This window comes from Furipterus horrens, unplaced genomic scaffold, assembly GCF_987537825.1.
Source record: "Furipterus horrens unplaced genomic scaffold, mFurHor1.1.pri manual_scaffold_4, whole genome shotgun sequence".
NCBI classification, from domain to species: Eukaryota; Metazoa; Chordata; class Mammalia; order Chiroptera; family Furipteridae; genus Furipterus; species Furipterus horrens.
In genome coordinates this window covers 196,983,879-197,010,450 of record NW_028327174.1, presented here as the reverse complement: position 1 = coordinate 197,010,450, position 26,572 = coordinate 196,983,879, and the positions used below count along the sequence as shown (strand labels likewise).

Below are 26,572 nucleotides of genomic sequence, written 5' to 3'. Positions count from 1 at the left end.
TTTTCCAGATCAGAAACTCTTCATTGATAGCTTTGCTGTTTAGGCATAGGTGATGTTACAAATTTATCTGTCCAGCACGGATCTTATTCTAAAACAACAACAACAAAAAGACCTCTGATGGTAATTGGTTTTTAAGGAACCTTATGTTATAGTTTACTTAATTATAATATAAAGGTAATTAGGTAAACTCTATATTGTATCTCTGTTATATCTAAGAAGGCGTGTTTCTTAATACCATTTTGGTTGTTCACCCCCTCACCTCACCCACCCAGGAAACCAGACTGTGCAACTTCCGTGTGCCATGTGGAGTCTGCTTATGTCTGTCTTAAGCCTGTGGCAGTCCCCAGAGCCCTAAGAAAGAGCTGATGTTCATCCAGTTTATGATTTATAAGGCAGGTCAAATGATTACACTGAAATCACTTACACCTTCCACTTCTTGTGGCTTCTCTTTTTGTCCTCCCCTTGGCCTTACAGGTATCTCTGGAGACAAAGTAGAGATAGACCCTGTTACGAATCAGAAGGCCAGCACGAAGTTTTGGATTAAGCAGAAACCCGTCTCCATCGATTCTGACCTGCTCTGTGCCTGTGACCTTGCTGAAGAAAAAAGCCCCAGTGAGTAGTCCCTTTTATTTATGTCTCCTTCTCTCTTCCCCCTCCCTTCTGTGTGCTGGGTGCCAGGAGAATCTATTACCACCGTGTCCTTTTTTCCTTGGGTCTGTTTAATTCATTACCAGAAATTTCTTTTAATCAAAGGGAATTGTATTATGCTGCCCAGAGCCTGACATGGGTCCCCATCCTGCTCAGTCTTGATGGCAGCAGGGGACCTCATAGCGCCTGACCCCAGTACCCTCCCCTGGGGGAAGGGGGGGAGGGCAGATTGCTGCTGAGAATTTGCAGTCACCAGAGCCCTCACTTCGCTTTGTGCTCCCTTCCTCTTCCCTTCTGGGGGACTTGGCCAGTTAGACCCGGACCTGCCTTCCTTCCCTGCCAGACCAGGGGAAGCTGGGGCATTTCCTGTGTCAGAGGAAGACTAGATTTAGATATCCATCATGCCGGAAGTGTCAACACCCTCCAGATTATTGGCAGTTGCACGACCTACCAGCTCGTAATTAAACTACTGCCTGGTCCTGCAGAAGCGATTGCTGCGCGTTGGCAGTCCTCTGCTTAAATTATGAAAGTAGATACAGTCTGGTTGTATATTTTGGCATATTATATTTTTGCAGTTAAGTAATTGAGTATAGCAGTTAGATCAATCATGTTTAGGACTTTGGTCGCATCGAGAGACAGAAAGGACGCAGATCACACTGAAATTCCTTCGTGGAAGAAAAAAGTTTAAACTGTATAAAGACTTGTTAGTCAACTAGAGGCTATGAGACAGTGGTTATCAAGGTCTGGTTCATCTCAGCATTGCCTGTGGAGTTTATTCCAAATGCAGTTGCCCGCGGCCCATCCCAGCAGGCTCTGATTTGGTAACTTGGAGTACAACTTGCGCATCTAATTTTTGCTAATCCCTTTTTTTCCAGTGTCCACTAATTGGAAAACAGATGTTATAAGGAATGATAAGGGATGTAAAGGCCAGCAAGTGTTTATAATGTGGTTCAAGTTCTTGTGATAATACTGACTAAACAGGGGCCTACAGACTGGGCACATGCCACATTGGCAAGGAGGCAGAACTTAGTGATGGAGGGGACAGAGGGAGGCCAAGTCCACCCCCCTTCCCACCATTCCTGTCACCCCAGTGAGGTCTCAGCTCTGCAGTGGCCGCTGGAAAGGGTCAGCAGGAATATTGCCCACTGCTCTGCCCCAACACCAGCTCCCCACCCAAGACTGCCAGTTTCCCTCTGCCTTTAGATAAACATCTTCTTCCTAATCCGTCTTCCTCCAGCTGGTTGGTCAATAAAGATGTCATTGTTCTGGCATCTTTCTTCCCAAGAACTCAGGATGCTTTGAAAAGTAACATTTTATAAATTATCCAAGTGCCTGAGAAATGAAAGACAGTCACATCCATGTGCATAGAGGGACAAGCTGGAGTGGGAAGGTTAGGGAAAGAACTAGAAACAGTATTCAGGTTTCCCTTACATTCAGCTCCCGACTCTCACTGTGCCAAGGAAGGCTCTGCCTCGGGTGCTGAAAGGCGAAGGATGTAACGCACCCAGCTGGTGGGGAGTGAAGCAAAGATGCACAGCCACCACCTCCCAGTTGCCTCTTGGGATCATTTAGTCAAGAAGTAAGTGCACCTCTGTGAGTGAGGCCAGGCTCCAAGCACTGAGGTTCGGAGCAGACACGGGCCCTCCCATTTCAGTATTGACACTGCAGCATGGGAGCCCTCTGTCTTATTTTCAGATCTCTAGATGGTTCTGCGTGGAACTGCACATGTGGGTCTTCCAGAGCTTTCCTCCTCTCTCACTCTGGGTCCATAGACCTAGAAACTATGACACTTTCCTGAATAAAGAAGCACACTGCCACAGTAAAACACTTCCTGAGTCCCCGTCCCCTGCCACTTCCTCAGAGCTCTAGTTCTCGGGGGGCCTCAGGGACGTGTGTGTGTGTGTGTGTGTGTGTGTGTGTGTGGCAGAGTTGGGCATTTAAGGCCTCCCCTTCAACCAAAGGAACTCTCCTTTTTCTAGTTGGGGATTCTGCATTTAAAAAGTCAACTGATAAAAAAATTTTGACTCACCTTTTGTTTTTCAGTCACAGTTGATGTGCAATATTGTATTAGTTTCAGGTGTCCACCCCAGTGATCAAACATTATATAAATACTAAGTGTAATCATCCAGATAAATCTGGTACCCACCTGACACCACACATAGTTATTAGAATATTATCGACTGTATTCCCTGCGCCATACTCTACTTCTCTATCTGTTCGCCTTTGTCACTCGACCCCCAACCACTCTCCCACCTGGCAGCCATCAGAATGTTCTGTGTATCTGTGCGTCTGTTTCTGTTCTGCTTGTTTATTTATTTTGGTTTTTAGATTCCATTGTTGATAGATATGTATTTATTGCCGTTTTATTGTTCATATTTTTAATCTTTTTTTTTTCTTCTTCTTTTTAAAGAAGACCCTTTAACATTTCGTGTAATACTGATTTGGTGATGATGAACTCCTTTAGCTTTTTCTTGCCTGGGAAGCTCTTTTATCTGTCCTTCGATTCTAAATGATAGCTTTGCTAGATAGAGTAATCATGGTTGTAGGTCCTTCCTTTTCATCACTTTGAATATTTTTTTCCAATCCCTTCTAGCCTGCAAAGTTTCTGTTGAGAAATTAACTGACATTCTTATGGCAGCTCCCTTCTAGGGGACTAACTGCTCTTCTCTTGCTGCTTTTAAGGTTCTCTCTTTGTCTTTAACCTTTTGCATTTTAATTATGATGTGTCTTGGTATGGGCCTCTTTGGGTTCGTCTTGTTTGGGACTCTTTGCACTTCCTGGACTTGTATGTCTACTTCCTTCACCAGGTTAGGGAAGTTTTCTTTTTTTTTTTTCAAATAGATTTTCAGTTTCTTGCTTTCTTCTCCTTCCAGCACCCCCATGATATGAACGTTAGTACACTTGAAGTTGTCCCAGAGGCTCCTTACACTATTTTTTTTTTATTCTTTTTGCTTTTTGCTTTTCTGATTGGGTGTTCTTTGCTTCCTTATATTCCAAATCACTAAAAAAAAAAAATCCTTGAGAGTTACAGGCTTACAGAACGAAATTCAGACTCCTCAGCATAGCCTTTACAGACAGTGACCACTCCAGGCTCGTAGCCCCTAACCTCCTATCCTGAACTTGGCTGTGGTCACTGTGAACTACTTGTACGCAACATGCCTCAAATTCTGTGCTTCCGCCTGGAATATACCTTCATCCTGACCCTCTAACTTATGGACACCTCCATTTTCCCGTGCCCGGCCACCCATTTTTCAAGACCCAGTTCAAATGTCAGGCTCTCCCTCTAAAACTTTGCCCCCAGGAATTTTCACACACTGCGTAACCTCACACAGTGTTGTGTTTATCTATTTGGGGTTTGCCCCTCGCTCCCACCCCCTCTCCATACTAAACTGATTGACTGAGGACCTGGTTTCTGTATCCTCAATCCCTAGCACAGTGCTGTCTTGAAATTGAACTTAATGAGGCCAGAATTTAGAAACCCAAAGTTACTCAGCATAATTTATGTTGCAAAGAGCCCAAACAAAGATGTATTAAATGAGTCAGCTTGATGCTGTTTTTTTATGGGTTCCAGTATCTTCATCAAATTAATTCAGTGAGTTAATCTATAAAAAGTTCATCTTCAAGACCATCATCAGACCACAGAATTAATCTGCTGAGCTGCTGCTGTTTCTTTTTTTAAAGGATTAATGGTAACCTTTTTATCTTTTGTGTCTGTTGAACCCTAGAAAAAAGTTATTTTAACAGCACTAAAGAAATGAAAGTCACTATATTTCATAAGTTTAGCCCGTGATTTTTATCAGCATAGTGATGTATGTTTGTAGCTACGTTTACATCAAAAATTATTCTTGGGGCTTTCTTGAATGAATTATGGCAAAGAGAGAGAGTCTAGAAGTAGATAAGGTTTTTGATTTCTGCAATATATTTCCTTTTTCATGTTTTTATCTCTCATAACACAAGTGTCTTGCTGAAGACTGGAACCTGTGACCAACGGGAATAATTTAGCTGTGAAAACAGAGCGAACGTTTATTAAACAGCCTTCTTTACAAAAGGCATTAAGTGTTGAGAGGATAATGAAGTTGTTCTCGGTCTTACTTGAGACATGTTTGTCAGAATTGTGAACAAAAAAGAAATGGTTTTTAAAACCTTCAAATGTGGCCAGTTTGCAGTGTTTATTGAGAACTCGGCTGTCAGACCATTAATTTGGTCATCATAAGGAATACAGCTCAAGTGTAATTGATGCCACATCCAAAAAGTATGTGGACAGCTGACGTGGCAGCGGGACCGAGCGTTAGAGCGCCTGCAGTGAAACGCACAATTACGTACGTTGTGGAATCAGAGAGACCCAGGCTCTGAAGCCGTGCTCCATAAATAGCAGTTCTGTGGCTCTTCCCTTCCCCTACCTTCTCCCTCTTAGGCCGTGTTCTCAGAGGGAAGATTTATTGCTCTGTCCCTGTGAGTGTTTAAGAACCTGGAACTTAATGACTAAATAGATACATGCCTTTAAAAAAAAATGGACATATAAATATGGACTCTTACAAGAGTAAGTGGGAGAAATCTGGGTATCAAAAACCCTGACAAATTAAGAATAAACTGTCTAGATTTTTTTTTTTAACATATGCTGCCATTATTATTCAAATCAGTGATTTCTCAGTCTGATATTGCCACTCCTTAGGATATCTTTTGCTGTTTTGAAGGATGTCACAAACCTCTAAAAAATGAATTAATTTTAATTCATTTTTACTGAACAAAGATGTGTATGGCACCTAGCGGAGGAGAATGTTTCTATATCAGAAACTACATGGTTAAATCATCTTAGAGAAATAATTTTCCATCGTTATACAGGTCTAGACATAGGCTTTGAATGCACTGGGCTCCTTTTTAAGTGCTGGCCTCAAATTCCAACACTGAAGCAAAAGCAAAGGACCTTTCTGTGAAACTAGCACCCATCAGAAGGAAGTACCGGAGTCAGCCATGCCAGGTCTGGTTTTATCATAAGAACGTTGTGCAGGTTTAGTCTTTAAAGGAAGCAGCCTATCATTAAGAAATCAGATTTAAACCTTAATAAAGTAGCTGTCGTCTTTATAGCTGAAAAAGCTCTGTATCTCAATTAAGTGTAGGTAATATAAAATCTTAAGGAAGCAACATAATAGAGGTAACCTGATTACATTCTCTTGCAATAGTATAATTTAAAGGAAATCTGATTCTGTTAATGTTGGTTATGTTGGTGGAGGATTGTTTGTTTGGGTTTTTTGTTTGTTTGTCTTTGTTTGTTTGTTTTTGTCCGAAACACTGTTTGGACACAGGATAGCCACTGGGCTATGAGTTAACCACAACTGCAGGAGACCGTTATGCCCTCCTCGTGTGAATAGAACCCGCTGAATATTTGCAGTGAGAGTCAGTTAAGGTTGTGAGGTAAATTAGCTGGGCTTGCTGGTGGCCTCCCGCTTAAATGAATCTTTCTTTTCATAAGTACTTGACAAGATCTGTAAAGTAGTGTATTTAATTTACTAATTAAATTAAAGCTCCTGAATAATGGTTTGTCCACATTGATTTGGCTTAAATAGAAAAGATCAGCATTGTTGTGATCTTCAGGAACCGTAATGGCCAGGCCAGTGAGACACAAAGGCCTCTTGTGTTTTATAGGTCAGAAGCACATAGGTAAGCCGGGCTGTGATTGAATCGCCTGTGCTGCACCCCGCCGTTGCCGATTTCCTGGGCCTCCCCATTCCATTGTTGCACCGCGGCTTAAGAGAATGTTAACGCGGTAATAGGCACAGGGGCCTTCCCCATTATACCTCTCGCTATCGAGCGGTTCTGCATGACTAGTTAAAGAAGATGGCAAGAAGATTAATGAAAGCAAGGCTAATACAGAAGGGGGTACTTTTGCAAGACTTCTACTGAGGAGATATTAGAGCTGAACCAGAGCTTGGCTTTTTCTTTATCCTGTGACCTTTGAACCCGCCTTACTGTTGAGAGCTGCCAGGGAAGTCGACATTTTGATTGATGTTGGTACACGAGTCAGTCTTTCCCATTGAATTCCACATCTGCACGAAAATAGCTTTTCCAGCAGAATTCATACTGGCTAGAAGTGATAGCCAAATTGATGGCTGAAATGCTTTTATGTAGTTTTCATTTAAACCTGAAGCTATTTGATGTTTTAATTCAGTTTTCAGTTTTCATAGATTATAAACATGCACTTATATGTCCTTAATGGGTTCATCAACTCATAGTGAAAAAACAGTATTAAGAGTGTTCAAAGGTTTGCAAACAAAGCTCCAAGGAGGCTTTATGGGGTAGTAAAAGCAGTTATCAAACAAATCCTTCACCATCCTTAAAAAAGAAAAATCAGACTGCTGAGAGCCCAGGCAAACTGACTTTAAGGTTTTTGTAAATAAAGCAAAGCGTCTGTTTTTGGAAAACTGTAGATGGGGAACTCTGAAATCTCACCTGTGTGCTCAGAAGTTCTCTTGAGCTACCCAGACGTTGGGTGCCCTAACCTTGGCCTTGGGACACTAGCATTCCATCTGAAACAACCCTGTGTACTCACTAATTCTCTCGTTTGTGGAGCTGCAGGCCCCTGGTGTGTGCGTCCTCCACCCCCTCTCCCAACAAAGGGTGGTAGAGGGACTCCGGCGTTGTTACTGAGATTGACTTGGGTACACCCCAGCCCATGCATTGAAGTTTTTGGCCACCCGATTTCCTTCCTCCCTATTTGACAAGGGTAGCATGCAGGCACTGATGTGACAGGTATTCCCGCTCCTGAAGGGGAAGGTGCCCAGGAGTTTTGTCATATTCTTTAAATGCTCATGAAAATGTGTGAAAGGGAAATGAGGGTGATGTCAGCCACCGCTGAATGAAGGAGCTACACCAGAGGTGGCCATGTCGTTGGACTGTAGACCCCATGAAGTAGGGCCCTTGCATTTATACTCTCACAGACCTGCAGCCCATCCTCTGGCTCTGTCAATTCCCAGGACGTCCAGACACTTCTAACATTAGGTGGGCAGCTATGCTGTGTTTTTATTCTCTGACAAGGACTTATTTCATAAGTTCCAGATCAAATACGGTAAGTACTGCTCGATTACAGAACACAACGGACTCTAACATATTAAATGCCCCAGTTATTGAATTGCCTTTTCATAAGAGTACTCTGGAGCACAATCAGGAGCAGGCAGTGCCTCATCCTTTTAACAGATATGTTTCCTAGCCCTATTAAAAGGGGTCTTCATCTATCCTGTCAAAGAGAGTCTGCTGGGGTTTTTTAGTTTAATTACACTATCCAATTAAAACTCCTTGCTGCATTTGGATGCGCCTCTCCTTGGGCCTGAGTGGATATGACATTTACAAGGCTCGCCTTTCAAGCAGACAATAGTGTGATTGATGAGGTGCACGTTCAGTGAAGGAGGCAAGTGCCTGTGGAAGTGCTGCTTAGTGCATTTTGATTTATTTATCATCTTCTTCCAAAACAAGGGAGCTGCTGGGAGATGGGTTTAGGCAACTGGGGGACCACCTCAATTTTTCCAAGCGTATGGGAGGGAAAGACCTGGAGTGTGCCGTGGAACAAAGGTGGAGGAACACTGTAAACACAGAGCCAACGTGTGTCAGCCAATGCCAGGCTGCATGCTTCAGTTCTGTGACTCAGTTCGGTTTCCAGTAACCGCAGGCTGCAGTCCGCTGTTAAATCGGCCATCTCTGTGTTTCAAGGAACATTTCTCTGGGGCTAGACAACATGGGCCAGGCCCCTGAAAACTAGCCTGTGGGAGCCAACCCAGCATGTGTCCCATTGACTGACCTGGTCATCAACTGGTGACACCTGACGTTTGCACTAGGCATGCCTATTTGTGCTCCCAGCTGCTTCCTCCAGAAATTCAGCAGCTTCCATTCAGAGGCTACAGTCAGTGCTAGATGGCTCTCTAACTCTGCCTGGGCATTTTGAGCATTTAAAAGTTGCTTCTGGAATTTGGAATTAGCCAAGAGCAGGTATTTGTTCTCTTCAACAAAGAAATATGAAGGAACAGTGGAGAACTTCTCAAGGTTATAGTGAAAAGAAAAACCCAGCATCTTGTTCTTAACCTATTATTGCTGTGTACCCCGAGCATATGATAGATGAGGCCAGTGTGCTTGTCTCGGTAGTTCCTGGGGAAGACGTGTTTTGGTAGCGTGTGTAGTCTCTGGAAGGGTCAACACTCTGAATTTAGAAGGCAGGAGATTCTTCTCTGACCCCTGTTCGGATGATAAGAACCTCTCACCCCTTGTATTTGTTATCATATTCTATGGGTTGCTCATAGGGACTCTTGGGGGCATGTTTGCTAACTGTGTAACATGTAGGAAGGTGTTTGTGATCAAAATTGGCTGGTGGGTTTTCTTACATTTCCTGTAAACTTTCTTCATTTTTCCATAGGACTTATTAATAAACAAGAAAGAATTTACTTGCCTTGAACAGAATATTAATATTTGTTAGAACAGAAAAAAGTTTTGAGGATATCAACTTTTTTTCCTCCTGGAAGAAACATTCTTTTTGCTACTAAGTTGTCCCCTAATTGTTGACCCAGACCTATGGACCCATAATAAGAAAAAGAGTTATCTAGGTAAAATGAAAAATTTGATGCATTTCCATTTTTCTAGATTTGCATTACCATTTCCTTAAATTCTTTCTTGATTTTAACATCAGAAGAAATCCTAATTAAGAAGAGGGTAAGGGCACAGACTGTTTTCTACTGAAAAACTCTATGTGAAAGATTTCTCAGCTGGATAAATGATGGGAAAAAGCTGTTTCCCTTGCCTCCTGCCAAGCTCCAAATTGTGTTTTCATAATAAATAAATGGAGTGCTTAGATTTTAAGTTATTCTTATAGACATGGAAAAAGTAAGCCATTCTTTCATTAAGTCAAAATGTGTATTGCTTACAAGACCTCCCATAGGCTACTTCCAGGACAGGGTAACTGCTAACAGATTAGCCCTTCTATCATAAGTGACTGGAAAACTGCACAAAATAAAAGAACCTGTTTTCAGACCCTGGCAAACAGGCAGTACAAGCCTATGAGCCTTGAGAGAAGGAAAACAAATGAGGTGAGACCCACTATCACTTGAGCCTTCTTCCAGAGTTTCCCAGGGAGAGTGGAGCAGTCTCAGTGAGTTGGGAGGCAGAGATTAGAGTGGGAGGAGGCTGAAGGCAACTAAAGTTTGCAAAATAAAGGATGGAGAGGAGGAAACTACACTGAGAAGGAGCTCCAGAAAGAGGCCCTTGAATCTTTTGCTGTGTTCTGAACTATGTATGCCTAGAGTGGGGCCTCGCAGGCTGGTCAGAGAACAACTATTGAGTTCTGGCCAACCAGATGGGTGCATCCTGAGCGTTTAGTAGTGACTCCAGAAAGGACGATGGCTAAACTAGCCCTGTATTAAAGCCTGCTCTAATCTTTGCCTAATAAAGTTTTAAAAGGAGGAAACTGATCCCAAAGTCAGTTAACTGCCTGACAGAATAAAGCTCAATACTCTTTAAAGGGTGACAACAAAATGCAAACACCCCACAATATAATGTTTATAGTGTCCAGCATTCAATCAAAAATTACTACACATGCAAAGAAGCAGGAAAATGTGTTCTGTAACCAAGAGAAAAATCAATCAGTAGAAATAGAGCCAGAAATGGCAGAGATGATAGAATTAGCAGATAAGTACAGTAAGTCTTCGATTAATGTTGTCAATAGGTTCCTGGAAACTGCAACTTTAAGCAGAATGATACATAATGAAACCAGCTTTACCATGAGCTAATTGATATAAATAAACATTAGATTACTACAACATATTTCTGGTCACAAAAACACCAAACTTACGAATAAAGATCCAAAACACTTCTAATATTAAACATTGAAGTAAATGTGAACTATACATACTTTAAAGAAAGATTACTAAAAACAAGTAAGATAATTATTTTCCAGTTCCTTTATTCCAGTCCAATCTCGAAGGTGGCCAGAACCTGGACAGGCTGCCCCTCTGTCGCAGGGCTCGCTCACAGCCCCATGCTCAGACAGTTTAGACACACCTGTTACCCTAATGAGCACATCTTTCAGATGTGGGAGGAAAGCAGAGCCCCTGGAGAAAACCCATGCAGGCATGGGCAGAACATGCAAACTCTATGCAGACAGTGGCCCCAGATGGAAACCCGTGTTTTTTCTCATCAATGTTAATGAAACAGTGTGGAACAAAATGATGTTATTCAATGACCTGGTGTACTTTAAAATAGCTATGATAAATATGTTCAAAGATTTAAAGGAAAACAACTCGAAAAGAAGAAAAATAGAAACTATTTAAAAAAAAAGAACCAAATGAAAATTCTAGAGCAGAGAACTAAAATACCTGAATCAAAAAGTTCACTGATGGGAACAGACTAGGAATATTAGTTTTTAAAAAGTCAGTGTGTTATCTGTTGTGGCATAAGTTGCCCCAAGACTTGGTGGCTTGGGACAATAATTGACATGTATTATCTCATAGTTCTGTGGTCAGGAACCCAACGCAGCTTAGCTCAGGGTTGGTCACAAGACTGCAATCAAGGTGTCACCCAGGGCAGGATCTGTTTCCCAGCTCACTAAGTGGTTGCTGGCAGAATTTATTTCCTCGTGAATATCCTTAGTTCTTTGTCATGTGCGCCTTCCTGTAGGGAAGCTCAAAAGGCGGCAAACAGCTGGCTTCATCAAAGTAGCCAAGAGCAAGAGAGTACTAGCAAGGAAGCAGTCACAGTCATTTGTAACCTAGTCTCAGGAATAAAACCCCAACAATTTTGCTATATTATTCATCAGAAGTAAGTCTAACCCTTCTACAAAGGTGTGTCTGTGGTCCTCTGTTTTTGGACACATCAGAATTGGAGGCAAAGAAATATGGACTTGAGGAAGTCTGGGACCTGCTTGTTCCCTGCAGGCTCAAGAGCAACCATCCTGCCTGGGAAAAAAAAGAAACACTGTAGGTCTAGCCCACAGGCAAGAAGATTACCCAAGGTGTGGAAAACAGGAGCCATTTCAGAATCTGCGTACCCAATCCGTGAACTTTAAGGTAGGGCAATAGGTACTGTTCAAACAAGCACACAAAGAAAAAGTGGGTGAAAAGAGCAGAGACTATGGAATAATATCAGCTGTTCTAACGTATATGTCATTGGGTTCTCAGGGTTGGAGGAGAAAACTTTTCCGAATTTGATTAAAACTATCAACTTGCTGATTTTGGGAGCCCAGTGAAGGCTAAACAGGATAAATATAAAGAAAACTACATCGAGGCACATTGTAATCAAATTGCTGGAAACCAACGATAAAGAGAAAAATCTTAAAAGTGGCCAGAGACACCAAGATAAGAATGATTGCTGACTTCTCATCAGAAATAATGCAACCCAGAAGACAATGGAGTGACATTTCTACAGTGCTGAAAGAAAACTTGTCAACCTAGAATTCTGTATTCAATGAAGACACCCTTCAGAAATGAAGATGAAATAAAGACATTTTCAGACACTTAAAAAATGAAAGAATTCGTTGCCATTAAACCTACATTACAAGAAATGTTAAAGGCTGGAGGAGGGGAAACAAACCAGATAGAAACACAGATCTACACCAAGAAATTAAGAGCACTCAGAATGTCACCATTAGCAACTGTGTGGAATGAACCACAAGGAAAGGAAAGCAAGAGAGACCTCTTGCTAGGGCTTGGCAAACCCTGGCCCGTAGGCTCAGTCCAGCCCACAGCACCCGTTTCTGTATGGCCTGTGAGATAAGAGTGGTTTTTACAGGTGAACATCTGCAATCGATTTGATGATAGAGAATACCAATTTTGGATTTCATTTACTTATTATGTCCCTCGGGGGGTGGGGGGACAAAAAAATCTGTCCTCATTAGTAAACCTGTATTACCCCCCAGAAATGCGTTTGATAATTACATTTTTAATTTTGTCAATAAAAATAGGGAAGTTTTTTCTCCCTAGCTATGTAAATATTTATAAAATATCTTTAATTTTGTGTCTTGGCTCACAAAGGCTAAAATATTTACTCTGTGGCCCCTTACAGGAAAAGCTTGGTTATCTTAGAGAACGAAGGAAAAAGATAAAGGGACCCTACCGTGTGCCAGGCAGTGTCCCAAGTGTTTCATGCGCACAGCTTATTCTTGCAGCAACCCTGTGAGGTTTTATAATATGTACATGTATTACAGAATTCTAGGGTTGTTGATTTTACCCTAGCAACAACTCCATGAGGCAGATATTATTCCCAATTTATACATCAGAAATTGGGGTTCAAAGAAGTTACCTAACTTATCCAAAGTTACATATAAATGACGGTAGAGCTTTACATTCTTCCCTCTGCCACTGACATGAAGCCAAGGCACTTAAACTGCTTTTTTGGATGGAAGAGTATCCCTATCCCTGACTCAGAGTCTATAAAGGTTTTAGCAGATTTTCATCCATGCTTGGTTATCTGGTTTCTCTTCCTAAAGGGTATTAAATGCAGAAAATTAGAAGAGGGAAGAAGAATGATAAAACTTAATAAGCGACATGAAAACTAACAAGAGCTGACCAAAAATTAAACAAAGCAAAGCAGAAACTATTACAGAGCAGTCCAGGAACTTAGCAAGCACAGTAATGTGACAGTATGCGACTGTTCTGCAGCAACAGTGGGAAACCGTGATACACCGCACGCAGCTCGTCCACGGACAAGCACTCGTGTAATTGTTGGAGTCGCAAGCTGAACTAGCTGTGTGTCCCATGCACACCGTTGCTACTTGAGAGCAACTGGCAAGCTATGGTGGTTCAAATTTGAGTATTTAGCAGATATTTTCTTGAAAATGAAGGAAGTGAGCCTGTCACTTCAAGAAAAGCAAGCGATAGTATTTGATGCCAGTGAGGAAATTCAAGGGACATTTCAGGTGACAGTTAGAACTTTGGGCAATTTGTATCCAGCACTGTGAGGCTGGCTTCTCTTAGCTTATTTTTCTGATGAGATCAGTAGTGATATTAATGAATGTGATTTTTTTCGTATCATATAATGAAACGTGCCAGCATTCGGAATACCTGCATAACTCAGTGAACCAGTGTTTTCCAGGCTGCTGCATGATGTTACAAAATCATGCAGGCATAAAAGATGCATTTAAAGTGCAAGACAGACCCGATGGATTTTACTGTAACAGAATACAACAGGTTTATAAAAGTGGTTGTAGATCCCACGTTTCAAGTAATCTTTGGGAAACTAACATTTATCAAGTTTGGTATGGTGTGAAAGAAGAATATTTACAAAGAAGAGTTTAAAGAATACCTCCCTTTTACAGACTTCTCTCTCTGAGGCTGGCATTTCTTCATATGCTTCAGCCAAAACTGTGTTACAACAGGTTAAATGCAGAAGCAGTTAGGGGAACCCAGCTGTTTTCCGTTAATCCAAATAGTACAGAGATTTCAAAAATATAAAACAATGCCACCCTTCTCGTTAAACTTTGGGGAAATACAACGTTGTTCCATTAAAATATTTTTTTCATGTTCGCTTATAATGGGTTTATTATCTTTAATGAATTAATAAATAGTTTTGAAACTTCTCAGTATTAAACCAGAAGGGCTTTAGACAAAGGTGAGCCACAGGCTCCGTTGGGAAGCCCCAGCCCTGACCCGTCGGTGCTGGCAGGTTATGTTGGAAGGGAGCCCCTTCTAGTCACCTCTGTCCCATCTGCAGTGCACATTGGAGAGCAGCTCCTTCCACAGAAGGGTATAAGCTGCTCTCCCCCTTTGCTTAAGCTGCCCCGTCTTGTGATGATAGCAGCTTCAGAATGGCCGCTCCCCTGACCTGACCAGGGGAACCTGACGTTTCGCACAGCCTCTTGTTTAAGAGGATAAATTATAGCACAAAAGCCCAAACATCTCCACTTGTGACATTTGTACTGCTCGGTTCTGTGTTACAGTGCACCTTCTGTGTTTCACTTTGCAGGGAAGAACATAGTGAAGTACGTTTTTACGTGTCCAGACCCCCGTTCCCACATCCAGAGGCAGGTGTACAGTGTCAGTGTCTGCCTTGGGCATGTGACCCGTGTGCCGATGCCACCATTGGTACTCCGTTGTATCCCACTTAGTCCCACAGCGCTGTAAAACAGGTCTGCTCAAAGAGGTCCCGGTTAAAAACAAAATCTTCAAAATAATGATTTTTATCTTGAAACACCAGTTCCCTGCAGCGGCAGGAGTGATCACCTCCGCCCGCGGAGCCCCTGCTCCGTGCCGGCACTGGGTGAGGCACCCGAGTGGTGCTGCCTCCTCCGTGACCGCCAGGCCAGCACCGAGGGTGAGCCCGGCCGGGCTGGGGTCCCATCCTAACCGACCACGGAGCTCCTGCTTCCCCTCAGCCACCCCAGACTTTTCTCAAGGCTTAATTCCCAAACAAATGTAGCAAGCCAAGCAAAATAATTGGAACTGATTGGAATATCAGACTTAGCATTTTCTTTTAAGTCACACTGGTATTTAATTTTTTTTCTCAGATGACATTTACAAAAATAGTTTGCCCCTGTGGCTCACCCCTCCCTGTGAAAACTGACGATGATCTTTGACCTTTCAAGGGTTCCCTGCCCCTCTGATTCCCTCTGATTCCCCAGGACCAGTGCCCTGTGGGCTGTAGCTGAGGGGCCATTGGATCCCTCCTGCTCCCTTACCTGGGGTGAGCCATGAGGTGCCTGAAGCTAACACGGGGTTTGATACAGACTTTTCGGGTTCTGTGTTCTTACTCTGTTCAGCGAATGTGGAGGTGCCAGTGATTCCTTCTTCCTAGACATCTGTGGTGGAAATTCACTGCGCAGCATAAATTACTCGTGTTTATTGACAGATTTGTTTCCAGCAAGAGGTCAGTGAACTTGTTACACTTTATTATCTAGGTTTTGGATTGGGTGAAATTATACAAGTGTGAATTCTGCTTATTAACTGATTCACTATTATAAATGAATCCCCAAGTCCTGCCAGCATTCCCTTTACAATTCTCAAGTCACTTCCTTTCTCAGCATCCTTTCTGCTCTGGTCAGTTCGAAACCAAACATACTCCTACCTGGGTGACTGTGGCACAGGTGTCCCTGCCTCCGGGCCTGAGGAGCCAGGGTGAACACCAAAAAGCACAATTAAACCCTTTACTTACGCTGCCAAAGTAGCTTACAACCAACCCACTAGTTGCTTCTTCAGCTGGTGACGCAGGCATTCCCAGCCCTTTGTACCTGCCCTGTGTCATCCGGCTGTCCATTGTACATGACCTTGTCTTCTGCCTCCTGCCCCTGTCCACATTCTGTCCTGACCCTGTTGCATCCTTCTCCACCCCCAGCTTTACCCAGCTGACCACCCTCCCCACCAGGGTCTCCACAGCAAATTTTGCACTGGCTTGTGCCCCTGGCAGGGCCTGAACTGAGTAAAATTGCCCTTCTGGCCACGAAGCAAAACAGGGATCCCTAGAGTGCACCACCCCAGTGTGTGATAAAACATGGCTGCTGATGTTAACCTGAGCTTATGCAATAGAGCTTTCCCTGGAAATGCCCCCAACAGAGCAAGAAGGGACTGTGCTTTGGCTGTCTCGCCACACCTTAACCCAGTTATTAACATCTGCGGCTCTGCAGTGGTCACAAAAGGGCTGCCTCGTTGACATTCAAACACAGGTACTCCCGGTTACGTTCTCTGTGCTCTCAGGGACATGAGTGCTTTCACTAGAAAGGACAAACAAGTCAGAGGTGTCAGAGAGGTGGCGAGGGCTGGGGCTCTTTATCATTCCTGTCCACTTCTCTTCTCCTAGGGGGCTCCAGAATGAGCACTGGGGACAGGCAAGGGACACACACAGCCCCCTAGCACAGCAAAACACAGAAGGCGGGATGTTCGTGGTCACCGGCCTGTGTACGCAGCCTTTCAGGAGACTTGACTTAGGATGATTGCTTTCTGGTTTTCAGGGGACTGTTGTGCAGACCGCAGCCTGCCCTCTGTGAGCCCACAGTGGATCTTCTCTGTGGAGACAGTGTCAAGGCTCCTTCCAGACGCTCCTGGGCCCGTTCAGACTGCACAGCTCTCACACCACGAATAGCTTTAGCTCTGACCGAAGAGCGTGGCAAAGGTTTTTAATGGTGTCTCAGTTGCTCAGGCGGAACATGCTCGAGCATCTCGAGGTTTGGTTTTGTCAGTGACGAGTGGGAGCAGGTGGTGTAGACAATTCATGAGATCGCTTATCAGAGTGGTCAGTGAACCCCGAAGCTCCAGGTCCACAGGCCTCCCTGAGACCTTCTGGTCCTTTCAGCCCCAGGCCCTGGAGTCTGTTCTGTCATGGCCAGGTGTCAGCAGCAAGGCCTCCTGCACGGGTGTCTCTGTTTGTCCTTCACAGCCCCGTGACCTTCATGGATGGTTCTGCCTGCTAACAGCGTGGGCAGCAGAGGTGCCCACATGACTCTGCCTCACAGTGACATCACCAGGACTCCTGTCCCAAGAGGGGTCCTGGGAAGAGAAGGGGACCCACACATGCACAGACATGCAGATCCATCTATTTATGGGGCATTCAGTTTCTTATCAGAAACGAGGAATTTATGTATTAACACAATGATTCGTTTCTAGCTAAGAATTCTGACAGTTCAGTACCACAATTTAGAACCAGGTTAAATTTGTCAAGTGACTGAAAGTGAGGTTTTTCAGAAATTATTAGCTAATATTTTCAATGTGGAATTTATAGTCACAATTAGTATATCATAATGATGTTTCCAGGATAAAATACCAGCAGCTCAACTTTTCATGCCACAAATGTACAACATATATCAGTTTATTTTTGGAGATCTGAAGAATTACCTACTGTAAATAAAGTCCCCAAGAAAATTTCTCCGGGAAAGAGGTGAACTTACAGTAATATGGGTGATATATTATTAATTAATAACCGTGACTAGCTGCTGCTTCAATTAAGAGAACAACGGATGAGAAGGCCTAATAGAAAGGATATGCTGAATTTTAATCTTGTAAGCACTGAGGTCTGCAGAGCAGACTAGGCAACGGTTGGTTCTGAGGCCTCTATGTTAGAGATGTTCTAAAATAGCCTAAGCGGAAAAAGGACTTTTCTCCTTAAGAAAGAGGGGCCACAGGGGTCTCCCAGAACCCAAGGACAGCTGTGCTAATGGGACAGGGACAGCTTCACCCTGGACTGAGCAGGCTGGCATCTGTCTCCAGAGGAGGGAATCTGATTGTCATGTCTGGCCCAAAGGACAGGCACAGGGAGTGCAGACACGGCTGCAGGTGACACGAGACAGGTGTGCGAGGTGACACGAGATGGGCGTGCGGGGTGGCACGGGAAGGGTGCCTAGGAGTGTAGCTGTGAAGACTCACTCGAGGAGGTCCAGTTGAGCCGGGCCTCCCAGGATGGGCAGGTTTTTTCTGAGCAGGTCAGTGAGAAAGGAGACCCCCGGCCGGGCAGGTGGGGTGCAGCGCCGTGGGCCGGCCAGCGGCACGTGCGGGCAGAAGCCTCGGGACCAGGGAGCAGTCGCAGAAATGACGTTACTCTGAGGGTGCTAGGAAGGGGGGGTGAGAATTTGGGTCTAGGAGAGTTCAGAGGTTCTGCTTTGGGAGGCTCCAGCTCTCCATGGCAGTCTTTAAAGCACCCCCCCATCTCCCCACCCCACCCCCCACCCCCGTCCTTCCATCCTTACCCTGCAGAAAGGAGGCCTGGGCAGCAGCTCCCTTGCAGGGGTCACAGGCGCAGGGCTCCCCCTCCCGGCAGGAGCTGGGGCCTGTGGCAGAGGCTCATAACAGCATTACTATCGGCCTTCCTCCTTCCTGTTGCTCATTCATTTGACTTGAAGCTGTTATTTTTAGAGTCATAATTTGGAGTTAATTCGCCGTCTACCCCACAGATACTGCCTTTTCCACGTAATTATTGTGTGCGGGAGGCTCCGCAAAGCCTTCCTACCGTGATGTTTCCCGGAACACACTCCGTAGTAAAATGGGGCCTCACTAGCCATCGGACTTGATTTTGTCTTAACTGTCTCCCCAGCCCGTGATGAGAGACATGAGCGGCTCCTGCGAAGAGTAGTCGCCGCACAGCCTCCACTAGCTCTCTCTTGGGCTGGAATGCTAGGGGACTCTGCGGGGTCCTTCCCCGCGGGGAGCCTCACCACTACCTTTCCTCTCTCTCCAGGTCACGCAATATTTAAACTCACGTATCTAAGCAATCACGACTATAAACACCTCTACTTTGAATCCGACGCTGCTACCGTCAATGAAATCATGCTCAAGGTGAGTGTCCTTCTCCGCCCGGCCCTGGGGGAGCAGGGCTGGCGTCTGCGCGACCAGCACACCCCCTGGCCGGCTTTGCAGAGGAGGAAGCCAGCCGGCAGGTACTGCGCCCAGGGCTGCGCCGCAGGTCAGCTGTCCTGCACGCACTGCAGCCAAAGCAGCACCCCCTTTGGCTTCCTCACAGCCCCCAGTGATCCTCATTCTTTGTGTATTTATTTATCCTTTTTAGGCACCATTTATTTCCTTCATCCATTGTCAGGAGCCCCTTGGGACTCCTGGAACAGACTCTGAGGAAATTATTGTTGTTGTTCGAAGACACCTTAGGGTACCCAGGATAATTTTAGCAACCTGTTCTAAGCACACCCACCTTGCTGCTAGAGTTGTATGCTACCCTTTCTCAACAGTCCTCACTGAGCACCTTTGAGAGCTAGGCCAGCACTTGAGACGCAGCGGTGACACCCAGTCCCTGCCCTCAGAGCTTTTCCTCTCTCAGAGGTCACAGACGTTAAACGTCAAACCACAAGCAGCCTGTGAAGGGGCAAAGGGTCGGGTCCAGTGCAGTGTGGCCAGGGGCTGCACCCAGGCCTGTGTGGCTGGAGGAGCCGGGCCACACAGAGCCTCGCCCAGCGGCAGCCTGGGAGCAGCTCCCCTGGGGTATCTTCAGTTCAGGAGGGCCAGGGCACAGGACGGCTGGCATTCAGAAGGGCTGGGGTAGGGCCCGAGATGTGCACTTCTGAGGGGCTTCCGGGTGCTGCCCAGGCCAGGTCTGCATGCCTCGCTCTGAGTAGCACTGGAGCCGGAGTTTTCAAACATCCAAACTGAGAATCCTTTCTTTAAACTGATTCTTATGTAGATGATCAGAAAAAAAGAAAAAGAAAAAGCTGCTTTGGCAGAGCAGGTCTTAGACCCAGACGAGCTCAGAGTTATGTGATGTTGGCTGGTCACATCAGCTCTGAGGGCCTCAGTGTCTCTGCCTCTGAACTGAGGGTCGTGGCAGCTACACTGCCCCCCACCACCACAGGTCTGTTAGAACACAGTCAAATGAGATGTGATAAACCTACCTAGGTGATTATTTTTTCTCTTCTTAAGTGTGGAAGTCATCAGTAATAATAATAGACAGTAGCAAAGATGCACCAAGGGATTGCACAGTGCAGGGCCCAGGCTAGGGACGCATTTCACCGTCCCTGCACCCCTGAATCTTCACAGCGCTCTGGTGCAGTGATGAAAACTGTGCCCATTTCCGAGATGAAAACTGGGGCTCAGGAAAGAAAAGTCACCCGGGACCATGGCTGGCAGAGCCAGAACTTGACCCCAGGGTCAGGAGGTTCCAGAACTTGTGCTCCTGATCCTCCAGAGGTGTGTAGACTTCAGGAGTTGAATGGGGGGTTTCCACGAAATGGAATTGTTTTACAGAAATATTTCAAGGCAAAGTCCTTATGGCTGTGAACGATCTTTCAAAGTAGTAGATGAGAATTAAAAAGATAGTGCTGCTGGGAGGACAGTCTGGAGCCGAGACAGGAGCATGGTCGGTGGGTGGCAGGGGCGGGTCCAGAGGCCACCTGGCCCCCAGCTGCCCCGCCCCACCCCACCGCCAGGCCGCAGGGACAGGGTGCCTGCCTGCAGTGCTTCGGACCAGCAAGTGAAGAGTTACTTGCTGCGTCGGCACTGGAGAGCACAGGGAACTTGTGCAGAGTATTCAGGGAGTAGGTAGAGAAATATTCCATCACCCCGTCAGGGGCTGGGCTTTTTTTATAGCCAGCATTAAAATATTCAAGACTTGAGAAGGATTCTAGTAAAATTATAATCCTGTGTTTGACATCAAAATAATTTTCACAACAGCAGATTGATGACAGAAACACAGGTTTATGACTTCAGTATGAGACTGTGGAAGAGCAAGTGCAGAGAAATCATTTTACAGGACCAAATGCTCCCCCGAAGCAGATGCTTTCCTGCAAAATCCCCGAGGCCCATCGCCGCCCCTAAAATGTCTGTTTTCATATCAAAATGTTTGTAGAAATATTGCATCATGCATGAGACTCCAGGAGAGTCACAGTGTGCCCAGGCCTGATTTAGTTAGAGAGCTAACAGCCACGATCTTGATGGAAGATTAAATTTCACTTCTCCCACCTCTGATTTTAATAGCAGTTTAAATACTTAGCCTTATCTGCCACTCCCACGGTGTCTGTGTGAGCGTCACACTAATATCCAGTGACTGAGGCCCCTGCCCCTGTGTCCAGTAATTTTGTAGAAATGTCTCCATCAGAGGCTCCCAGGGGTCAGTCTTAGACTCCAGTAATGCAGGGGGTGGTTCTAGAATTCAAGTGTTTGACATAAAATGAGTGCTTTCGACTGAAACTGAAGGAGGAAATAAGGGCCAGAGGCTGATGTCAAAGAAACTATGAACAAGCAACTGTCCATCAGGTTATTTTATCATCTTGTTCTGTGTGTAGAAACATTAATGTCTCCCATTTACTGAGCACCGCCTGCATGCAAGACGTTTTATATATGTTACCTCACTCAGTCTTCACAGCTGTCCTGCGGTGCAGACGCTCTTATCCCCATTTTATAGACGAGGAGACAGAGGCCTGGGGAGCCAGCGGGAACCCTGCCCTGAGGAGTTCCGAGCCTCCCTCCGCGCCCCGCCATGTCACTGAGCCGAGCCCTGTGTGTCCCTAACTCTGCAGGCTGGGAGACAAGTCTCAGAGGAATCGTTGGTCTCTTCAAATCAAGTTCTTCTCATGATCGAGTGATGGAAACTGTGGCTTTATTGGCCATGAAAACTCCCTATATTTTTATGCCTCGAGCTATAAAATGCATTGGAAGTGAAACACTCTATAGTGCATAAAATTGTGCAAGTTTTAAGCCACAGCGTATTAACCAGCTAATGGCAGACCAAAGGGCGTTTTTATCTTTTGATTATTACATTAATCTTCCATTAAAATTATCTATGTGATTATCACAAAGCACGGAAGATAATAAATTTAGGAAATAGTTGACTTGTTAAGGATCGCTTTTAAATGCTTTTGTCAAGTTATATATGCCCAAAATACACTGAAAACACTAGATTGGTCGAGTGTGCAAACAATATAATCCAGAGATTGCTCTCATTAGGAATGATAAAACCTCTTACTTCCATACGTCTCTGTAGTGTCCTGAGTCGTCAGCCCGGCCCTGCGGCCCTCATGATTTATTGCTCTCAGCTGGTAGCGTGGCAAGGCGGTGGGCCAAGCGTGTCAGGCCTTCTGTGCGCACACACCAGCCTTGCGTCCCTGCTGCTGGCGACTATCAGAGCAGAAAGTTTGGAGGGGACATGGTGTTGGAGCCTCGGCCCCCTGTCAGGTGTGCCATCCTGCACTGTCCCCGCGCCACCCCCGAACCCCACGGTTCTTTCTCAGAGTCTGCAGGGGACTCCCCTGCTGTGGGGCAGGACATGTGGCCCTCAGAGGAGAGTCAACAGGAGGTGGCTGGTTTCTCCAGCCAGAGTATTCAGCGTTCTAGTCATAACTTTACCTGTTTGAGAGGGAAGGGAAATGGTGTTTGCTCTCACACACAAAAAAACCCTCCAGCCAGAGACACTGGGGGCAGCAGGAGGCGTGCGTGGTGTCTGAGGAGGCGAGGGGTGGGTGTCTCTGAGGGGGCGGGGCCTGCAGAACTGGGAGGTCTGTCCATCAGGGACCTGCGCCCCTGGGCCAGATCCTGGCCCAGGCACTAGCTTTGTGAACTTGAGTCAGTGACATTACCATCCTGTGCCTCAGTGTCTTGTCTGTACAGGCAGGATGATAACGATCTCGTAGGCTTTTGTGAAGGTTAAATGAGCTAATCCTTGAAAAGTACGCCTGCCCTCCTGCTGCCGCCCACTGCCCAGCCAGGGGCTGGTCCTGACGCTGGGTGCGGGTCTGCTGTGCCTTGGTGCATGCTGGTTCTCACCTGCCAACCCCTATCTATCTCGCAAAACCTGGCTCTTCCATTCCCTCCGCAAGCAGTCCCTGCCCCCCGCCCCCCGAGCAGTCACCCTGTTACTCTGTGCTGCTGCTGTATCTGTTGTCACACTCGTCATGCTATTGGACACTCACTAGGCTGTGAGCTCCTCAGGGCACAGACCAAGTCTTACTTTCCCTCTGTCCCTTGAACCGGGCATGGGTCAGCCACCCAGCATGTGGTGGTCTGTGTAGGGGGATATTTTTTTAAAAAGATCCAAGAGCAGCAGCGTGCAGAGGGCAGAGCTCCTTGTCTGAGCCGTAACCGGGAGGCAGCCCAGCTGTGTGTTCTTCCCCAGGGCTTTCCCGGCCTCTATCCCAGCTTTGCCCCTGACCTCCCGGTGGTCCTGGTCAGCTCCACACTCCCCGCTGAGCCTCACTTTCCTCTTTACCACACGAGGCCTGGCTGGTAGGGAGGAGCATTAGAGGAAGTCCCGTAGTTGGGAGCTCTTTACCTGCGGGTGAGGGCAGAATAGAGAGCCTTGTTTTGGTTCAGTTTTTGTTCCTGCGATGTTCTCGTCTCTCAGACGAGGAAAGTGGGGCCCAAGGAGGCAGCACGGGTGAGCAGAAATGCAGGCTCTGCGATCCGAAAAGTTCCCCCACTGACTGACAGGCCCAGACGGGCACCTGTGCCCTCCCGCCTCCGTCTCCCATCCTAGAGCGCCTCGGCCCCCACCTGCCAGGCTGCTGGGACCACCGGACTCCAGGCTCAGGGGAGCGCCTGGCCCACGGCACCCAGCCCGAGTTGCCTTTGGTCGCCCTGGGGAGCAGAGAGTGGCTGCTGGCAAGTGACCCGGCTGTGTCCTCTTGCTTTCCAGGTTAACTACATCCTGGAATCGCGAGCAAGCACTGCCCGGGCTGACTATTTTGCTCAAAAACAAAGAAAACTGAACAGACGTACAAGCTTCAGCTTCCAGAAGGAGAAGAAGTCAGGGCCGTAATGACACTGGCCTCACTCTGCTGCCATAGCTCCGAGCCTGCCTGCCAGGGCCAGGGGGCCTAGATCCCCTGCCGCCCAGGCTCGCGGTCCCCGGGGGTAGGCCAGCCCCTGGCTCCCCGGCACAGGGTTGGTTGGCTCTTGGGTCAGGGGCCTTAGAACAGAGCTGGGGGCATTTTCACGGGGCGGAGCCTGAGCAGCAGCAGCAGCTTTAACTAGCAATGCCCAGGGGCTGACGGCGCGGAGGAGCCGTGCGCTGGCCCAGCCCCGTCTCTGACTGCCTGGCGGCCCGCCCGAGGATGTACACAGCCATGCCCAGACTTGTCCTTGCAACTTGATCAAATTTCTTAAACGAAGAACAAAAATGTACATTTCTTTTTTCCTTTTAATAAACAGGTTACTCTTTATCATGGTTGGTATGACGGACCATTTTTGGGGGCAAAGGATTGATTATGTTATTCACTTTAAAATCTGTTCCCATATTGAACAGGCAGATTGGAAAAGCTGTGGCTCGATTTCTCAGAAGAAATGTTTAGGGCTTAGTCAATAGCTGTAACTATGCCATTTGTTTAAATGAGCACAGTGCTGCGAGGATGGCATCGTGCCGAGTTAGGAGGTGTGCCCGAGGCCACGCCGTTTCCCCTGCAGGGGCGTCCTCTCCTCGGCCGTCCCAGCAGCGCCCCTGCTCTCAGAGCCGCGGGACTGCACGGGAAGCGGGTCACCCGGTGCCCGGCCGGAAGTGTCTTCTCCGTTCTTAAGCCGCAGGTGTCCCCGCTCAACTAGCAGTTCGCTGCACGTGGGCTGTTCCTGGACCGCCTGCGCCCTGCCGACTCGGAAGGGCCTCGGTTCCCTTTCCCCAGCTCCTCACGGTCACGGTGCCAGCCCGACCGGCGGGCCGGAAGCTGCTGCGCTTCCCTGCATCGGGGAGAACCGGGGGAGGCACTCGGGGGCCGGGGCAGCCTGCTTCCGCGGCGGGAGGGCGGGACGCGCGTCCTCCAACGCCACACCTCTGCGGTCCTCACCAGCCTCGGGGGTCCCTCCCAGGGCGACATCCTTTCACACTGACCCTGGCCAGGGTCAACGACCAGACGTTTCACTGAGGACCTGCATTTCCAACAGTTTTTCAAATAGTTGTAGAGGAAGAGACGTGACGAAGACAGCATCTCAAAGTCAAGCGTGTTTCTTTACACAGGGCTCATTTTAACAAATTCCCCTTCCATTCCGATCTTTGTTCAGTCAACGGAAGCATCCTTTTCTAGTGTCTTCCATCCCTACCCACCCAAAACCAATAAAAGAAATATTTGTAGCTTGCTATCTGTATTTGAATTTTTAGCAATTTTATATTTAGATACCTTTGAAAACTATAAATGACTAATTTGGTCATTGAAGCTGGGATGTATTCAATATTAAAATAAAAAGTGATATACATACCATTTTTGGGGTAGTGCTTTGAATGCTTGAAGTCCTGAGCACATTATCCTAAAGTCAGTGACCCTATGCTGAATCACTGGGTGGCAGTGGATGTGGTACTGACCGTCGTTGTGAAATGCCCTAAGGCCTCCTGAATACTGAGCAAGACAGGATGACCCTCTTCACTCACAGGTGGCATTGCAATCATCAGCTCCAGTGACAAAATCAACACCCTCCTTGTACACATGCAGTTCTTATAAGACGGGTCCACTGAAGGAACAAGGTGAGCGGAACACTAGCCACCACCCATGTCCACCAAATGTCCAGGCTGTTCAAATTCCCTCCCTCCAGCCCCTCTCTTGTACCCACACGTGGACTTTAAGACAAGACCATGAGTTCCTCAAAGACAGGCTTTACAAAGTAGCAGGTCAGCACCCCGAGTTAAACTGAAGTGACTTCACAGGCTCCATGTCCCCTTGCCAGCAGCTTCTCCTGACCTGGCTCCAGTGTGAACCCCAACCCAAGGTGATGATAACTTCACAACCAGGACTTCGCCAAGTGTGGGTAGTCTGGCAGGCCCGGGCAGGAGTCCCTGGCGCCCTGGCCTCAGCTGGCCACTGAGAACTGCCTCCATGGCTGTGTGCCTGCCCTTTTTAATATGCATGAGCCCCTATGATCCCCACAGCCAACCTGTGACAGGTCCTGCCATCACCTCCGTGGCAGAGGTGAGGGCTTGGGGCCTGGGAGGTCCTCACCTTTTGTCCAGGACACACTGTGATGGACCCCACAGCCATGCCCTTAACCACTGAGCTCTGCCCTCTGCAGCTGGCGTCTCCGTGGCCCTGAGCCTGGCACTGCCTCCCCAGGGCCTCCGTTTCCTCATCTGTAAATGAAGGTGCTGGATTAGGTGACCTCTGTAGACCTTTCTAGAAAATGCTGTAAATGCCTCAGAATCACAGTGAGTCTTCCCTTCCTTCCCGGGGTTTCAGTTTGTCAAATCCTGCGGGAGCTTCTCTGCTTCTGAATGAGGATTCGAGGAGCTGAGACATACATGGTGGGGCAAAGGTGCGTTTACAGTTGTTTGTATGGAAAAGAATCCAGTAATGACAATACGAGAATAAACTCACTCTGGCCAGTGTGGCTCAGTGGGTTGGGCATCGTCCCACAAAGGGAAAAGTCTCCGGTTCAATTCCCCATCAGGGCACGTGCCTGGGTTGTGGGTTTTATCCTGGTCGGAGCACGTATGAGAGGCAACCCATTTACGTTTCTCTCCCACATCAATGTTTCTCTTCCTCTCTTTCTCACTCCCTTCCCCTCTCTCTAAAAATAAATTAATTAAGAAAAAAAAGAATAAACTTCTGGTACTCAGCACTGTA

General features: G+C 46.7%; 1 protein-coding gene and 1 non-coding gene across 5 annotated transcripts in view; both read left to right on the top strand.

Annotated features, from left to right (window-relative positions):
- The window catches only part of MAPKAP1 (MAPK associated protein 1), a 231,243-nt gene extending 207,045 nt beyond the window's left edge, over positions 1-24,198 (top strand). For all 4 annotated transcript variants that reach the window (XM_090274729.1, XM_090274727.1, XM_090274730.1 and 1 more), the window contains 3 exons: positions 475-612; positions 18,775-18,872; positions 23,668-24,198. In XM_090274729.1, the coding sequence (XP_090130855.1) occupies positions 475-612; positions 18,775-18,872; positions 23,668-23,790 (359 nt within the window). In that variant the 3' untranslated portion in view covers positions 23,791-24,198. The remainder of the gene's footprint in view (positions 1-474; positions 613-18,774; positions 18,873-23,667) is intronic.
- Positions 11,450-11,580, top strand: LOC150013728 (small nucleolar RNA SNORA38). The gene has a single exon (XR_016511020.1). It is a non-coding gene; the product is annotated as a small nucleolar RNA SNORA38 (small nucleolar RNA).
- Positions 24,199-26,572: the final 2,374 nt, after the last annotated feature.